The following is a 6,000-nucleotide window of genomic DNA, read 5'->3' on the forward strand; positions in this document are numbered from 1 at the left end:
GAGGATATTGCGGGAGGAGGAGTGTAATTTGACTTTTGTGTCTTTGCTGCGCACATATGCGGAAAAATGCAGTTTTTCACACGCTGCCATGTGAGCATTGGTGAGCATAAGCCCACCGCGCGTTTCTTTCCCACTTCCAATGAAGCCGCCAGAAACCGCCTTAAAGTATGCTTAAAGCCTGGTCAGATGCGATCAGACCGTTCCAGCGACCCATTCAGTAGGCATGGAGCGGGGAGCGGGGAGCGGGGAGCGGGGAGCGTTCTTCGCCCCAAAGCCTGAAGCAGAGTGTAAACATTGTGTATCTATGCGAGATTGGCACATTTTACATGGCAGATTCGTATCTGACGGGTGTAAATGCTGCGAGTGGATAGCGGTATTAAATGGCCACATTCTGCCGACTTTGCGGATGCAATTTTCATTTTATCGATTCGCATTCGCCACAGCCCCTCCCAGTATGCAACGCACTTTGCCCTGCAATGGGGCTCAAATAAAATGTCGGCCTAAAAGTATCCGTTGCGCTGCATCGCGATGCAGCGAAAGGTAGATAAATAAACAATAAATGCCTGAGATGGCCACTGGCCACAGTTCCAAGGGTGCGGGGCGGACGGGGAGGAGCTGCACCATTTTAGGCGCTTATTGCGCGCACTCTACGTTTGTGGTTTCATTTGTGAGTTTTAATTAAATACGTTTAAATATTTGTTATGTCCGACAGGCGGACAAACCGAAGCGAACGACCAGAGACAGCAACAGCAACAGCACAACAAACAACAGGCAGGAATGGGGAGGCGGAGGCGGAGGCGGGAGGCGGGGCAGAGGGATGGAGCCTCGGCATCAGTGCACCTGGTAAATATTAGCGAAAAATTAGCAAAGTATTTTAAGCGCAACATGTTCGTCCTGCGGCTTTCAACACCAACATCGCCAGCATCCTGGGGAACGGGCTCCCATGGGTTCCGGTGCAGCGAGTTGGGAGAGTGACTGCTGCACATCATTGGCAAAGTTTTCGGTGCGTGAGCATTTTATTTATTTATAAATAATGCATAATTCATCTAAAATGCGTGCGTAAAATTGTTGCTAAGTGCTTAATCCTGTAAAGTGTAGCAGGAAGCGGGGCGGGCCGCTGGAGTCGACCGGATATTGAGTTGCATGTATTCCTCATGAACCTATCGCCGAATAGAGCGATTTAGGAGCATCGGAGCCCTGCAATTATTCATTTGTGTTCAATTACAGAAGGCCCGCAGATTGCCATTTATGCTGCTGGGCTCATTTTCTTTTTACCCATTGTAAACTGTTGTTCAAATTGTATCGCCGAGCTGGAAACTAAAATGGGCCTATTGCTTGCTTGTTCTATGTTCTATGTTCTATGTTCTATATTCTATGCTCTATGTGCTATGTGATGTTCTATGTTCTATGTTCTATGTGGTATGTGATGTTATATGTTCCATGTTCTATGTGCTACGTCCTATGTTATATATTCTATGTTCTATGTTCTGCAGACCAATTAACACAAATTTTCAATTTGCAAAACAGAACAAAAACCGAAATTGCTAATGATTCTGGTTACTTCGTTCGCCGCCCACCACCGCCCAGTCAATCCACCCCCCACACTCATGGCCAATGCAATTTGAATCCGCAATTTTGTCAAAGTCAAATAGTTCAAAATGTACATGCGGTCAGCAAAATCAAATTAACTTTTAGCGCGAATAAATTTTCCACAGCCACGGTGCGGCGCACTTTTTAAATTTGAATTTCGCATTCATTGGCAGTTCGCTGGCAGCTGGGGCTTGTGTTGTGCACATAATAGTCGATCGACATCAATTAAGAAAATAATCCGCGCATTATGCGAATGTAAGAGCGAAAGCGGCTAGTATATAAATATTGTTTGACACCAGCCGGGGCAGCAAAAGCGGGGCAAAAAACGGCTGTCGAGTGGGCGGAGTGGGTGGCCAACTGGCGGTTTTGTGAATTAAGCGCACATATTCAGCATACGCTAAGCGGGCGAAAAAAGGTCGTAATGACGACACTCCGGGTGAGGATGGAACCGACCGCGATGACAGGTGCTGCCCGCAAGGACATGTCATTTATGGACTCGAGTGCACCCAGCCACTGGCAATAGTAGGAGGATAATGATAATCCGAGCTGACTGGCTGCAAGGCGTACATATATTTTCAATTAACATTTTCCAGATGCTCAAACTAATTGCATTTTACGTGTGTCATCGGAAAAGAGCACCGCCACTAAATAAACACAGAATGTTCCCTATTTATTTACGCGCAGTAGGATCACACACGCACGTGAGATGCGGTTAAAGTGCATTTCACTTCCGGCCCAAATCGTTGGCGCAGCGAGCCGTTTAAACAAATTCATAATACGCACTGTTGCACGGCTCGCACCTCTTGATTATTTCAGATACGTGGACAGCCCACATGGCCGTGGAATCGCATTTGGCCTTTGTGCAAATCAAATCATCGGAAGGGGGCGTGGCCAAAGAGGCAGGTGGTTGGGTGGTGTGTTTGTGTTTTTGATGGCCGTAATGAAAAGATCAAAAGCCCATTAAATGGCCTTTGGACAATGACAAAAATATAAACGACACGAATAAAATGGTAAGGGCCACAAAGTATGCATAAAATTTGGATTGCAAATGCCGTGTCCTAAAGGAAAGGTGGAGAGATTTCGCTTGCGACACGAAAAATAACGGCGCTATTAAAGGGATTTTACATACATGCACGAGCATGCATGTGCATGCATGTTTAAATGGGCTGTAAAGCAGCTTTAGCCAAATATCGAGTTAGCTGTGCTCCCCAGATGACTGGGGATGGACGACGGCACCTAATGCAAATCAAATTCCGCATCTTCGGCCCTGAATCAGAACGCCCCTCACAATTCACACAATGTCGTTGCCTGCGACTGTCCCAAATCCACTCAGCTGCCCAAATTAGTCCGCTGCAGGGAACACAGTGCGAAAACTCAATTTGCTCCGGAAATAGATCGCTCTGCAGCTCGGCCTCGTCCCCGTTCGTCAACTGCCATCAATTTGACTAACAGTATTGCCGCCAATTAACAAATTAATTGCCTACTTTGCTGGCTGAATGTGAAGGAGGCGCACAAACAGGCTCGCAAACAGGCTGACACACACAAACCCGCGGCCAATTCCCAATGGCATCTTAGTTTTATGAGCAAGCACAGCACAGCCACAAAGTATAAGCGCTAATGAAATTTGCAGCACAGACGGTTCTTTGGCGGGTTCAGTGGTGGGCGGCGATGTGTGATAAGTGGGCGTGGCTAGGCGGAGAACCAGAGGTTGCGCAACCCGTGGCCGGTAGGGGGCGTGTTTGCAAAGCTTTTAATATAATGACACATTATCATGGCAACGTCGGCGATGTCAAAGGCACGGAAAAGGAGTGCACACTTGAGTCCTTTAAGCCCTTTCACTTCAGCAGATTGCCGAAACGGTAAACAAGTCGACGCACGGGCAGGTAATGCGATGGGCGGGTATCGCCGCTTCCGGCCAACTTCGATTGAGGCGGTGCATGATGTTTTATGGCTGGCAATGCACACTTTCCTAAGGTGCAAGGGAAACTGATTCTATTGGCGATTCTACTGTGTTCGGTGATGTTCAGGCGTCGTAAAAGGGATTTTTTAACATGGAAAAACTTAATAATAATCAACATTTAAGTGTCGAATTTGTTTCATAAAAAAAAGAATTTAAAGCACCTCTATCCGTTTAAGATTTCGGCAAATATAAAATATGTAAATATGTGCCTTTAAAATATTGTTGCATAAATCGCAAAATCCAAATAAACGGTTTCAGTGTCCAAAGGTCGAGAGGCCAAATCCACGTTCTCGATTCCAATTAAAATGCAGTTGCAGCAACGATTGTTCCAGCAATGACAGTATCCACAGGGCCAATAATACAGCAGCATCCATTTAATTTCATTTTAATGCAAAACGCATCCCTCAAAGGTGTCCTGCGTCCTGCCGGTCCATTGGCGAATGACCCCACCCACTTTAGCACTGGTTTCATAAAGCAATCCTATAATTGGGATGCGGATGACGACGGGACAATGCATAATTTCTGGTGCAGTTGCTTATTATTGTTACTCTCGATTGTCGCTGTCATCGATTATATTTGCCTGTTGTCTGTGTTTGTCGAGTGCCATTCGAATTCATATGGCTTATCGCTTTGCGTCCGATAGATGCAACCATCCATTTCGCAGGTGTCGCAGGCAAGGAGCCACATACATATATGTGTTAGGAGTTGAACAGTGGCCAAAAGTGCTGAGTGGGAAGCACAAAAATAGAAACTGTGCACTTTTACGAAGATTCTGTCATTATTTGATGCTATGATGAGCAGCTCGATTCTTTGATCGAGCGAACCATCGATGATTTGTACCTGAAGAGACGCTGAGGTGGGAAGCGAATCTGCAAACCGTGTTCAAGGTCAGCTTTCGAGAGCTTTGTCGAAATTTTCTTTTAAACTGGAGTAGAACTTGTGGAGTGGCTGGCGTGTGGAGAACGTTTAGAAAACTCATACATAACCAGCTCTTGGCTATCGCAAGGCTCCTCCACATTAGCTCCATCGAGCACTTACACGAATCATCGCCGACGCACGGCACGAATGGACGATACACTTCACTTCGCAGACCAGTTCCAAAAATAATTGTGCTCAAGTGCGTGGTCGAATGCCGATCGACAAATTCGGCTAGCAAAGACCAGAGTCGCTGTCATCGCCCAAGTGGTTAATAAGTTCGTTGTTGGGTTTGATGAGCACTCGACTCGGCGGGTATGATTTCATCTCGGCTGAGTTCCGCCTGCCATCGAGATTGGTAATGGAAACTGTAGTCCAGCAGGCCTGCCAAAGACCGGCTATAAAGACGCGGCCGAAATGGAGCAAGACATCATTGGGTTCAATACTATCGACACAGCAACACCTTCAGTTAGTTCGAATAGTTCGTTTATCAGCTTCAGAACAGAACTATAGCTTCAGAATGGTATGTTTCATCTCGCCCGTACTCCTATATAAAATTAATTTCTAAACAAATTCAAAGGCGGTGCTCATATTGCAATTTAGCGGTGATTTGTGTTGTATTCCCTACTTTTTCAAAATAAGTTTTCCAACATTGACATTTGTCGTTGACAGAAACTCTTCACCGCCGTCCTTGCCATCTGCCTAGTGGCCTTCGCGGCAGCCCAGTCCGCAGATCCCGCTGCCGCACTGGAGCCTTCCGCCGAGTACCTGCCCCCCGTCGGCGAGGCGGAGGCCGCCCAGCTCTCGGAGAACGGATATAAGTACAGGACCGTGCGCCGGCTGAAGCTGCGCCACCGCCGTGAGGTGCCTAACCAGGAATACCTTCCTCCCGTGGAAAACGCACCTAGCCAGGAGTATCTGCCGCCAGTAGATGCCGCCGCCATTGGGGACACCAAGGTTGCCGACGACGGCTACCGGTACAAGACGGTGCGCAAGCTTAAGTACCGTGCTCGCCACCGCCGCGATGTCTCCGAAATCGCTGAGCCCAGCGGCGAGTACCTCCCACCCGTGCAGGTTGAGCTCGCTCCCGAGCTAAAAACCATTCTAGGTGATGATGGCTACAAGTACAAGACAGTGCGCCGTCTCAAGTTCCGCCGCCACCGCCGCGAGGCTGCTGCCGCCGAAGAGGCTGCTGCCGAGTCCGCACCCAACGGAGAGTACCTGCCCCCCGCCGAGGCAGCCGCTGCCGCCCCCGCTGCCGTCGAGGCCGAGCCGAAGTCCGCTGAGGAGGGCACTGAGCTGGCCAAGGACGGCTACCGCTACAAGACTGTGCGCCGTCTGCGTTACCGCTACCGCCACTAGGCCTCCGATCCGAACCTGGGCACATTGAACCAAATTGATCCTGAAAGTACACTCACGAAGTAAAGTCGAACGGGCCTCGTCCAGTCGACTGACTTCTTCTTTTGGCCTTCCCAATACTTATTCACTCAGTTGTCACAGCATATGGAATAATAAAATTTATTCACAAAAAATCA

General features: G+C 48.2%; 1 protein-coding gene across 1 annotated transcript; it reads left to right on the forward strand.

Moving 5' to 3' along the window:
* Positions 1 to 4,908: 4,908 nt before the first annotated feature.
* Positions 4,909 to 6,000, forward strand: LOC117140080. The gene is made up of 2 exons (XM_033302833.1): positions 4,909 to 4,988; positions 5,138 to 6,000. The coding sequence occupies exons 1-2, from the start codon at positions 4,986 to 4,988 to the stop codon at positions 5,825 to 5,827; spliced, it is 693 nt and encodes a 230-aa protein (XP_033158724.1). The 5' UTR covers positions 4,909 to 4,985; the 3' UTR covers positions 5,828 to 6,000.

This window comes from Drosophila mauritiana, chromosome 3L (genome assembly GCF_004382145.1).
Source record: "Drosophila mauritiana strain mau12 chromosome 3L, ASM438214v1, whole genome shotgun sequence".
Classification (NCBI taxonomy): domain Eukaryota; kingdom Metazoa; phylum Arthropoda; class Insecta; order Diptera; family Drosophilidae; genus Drosophila; species Drosophila mauritiana.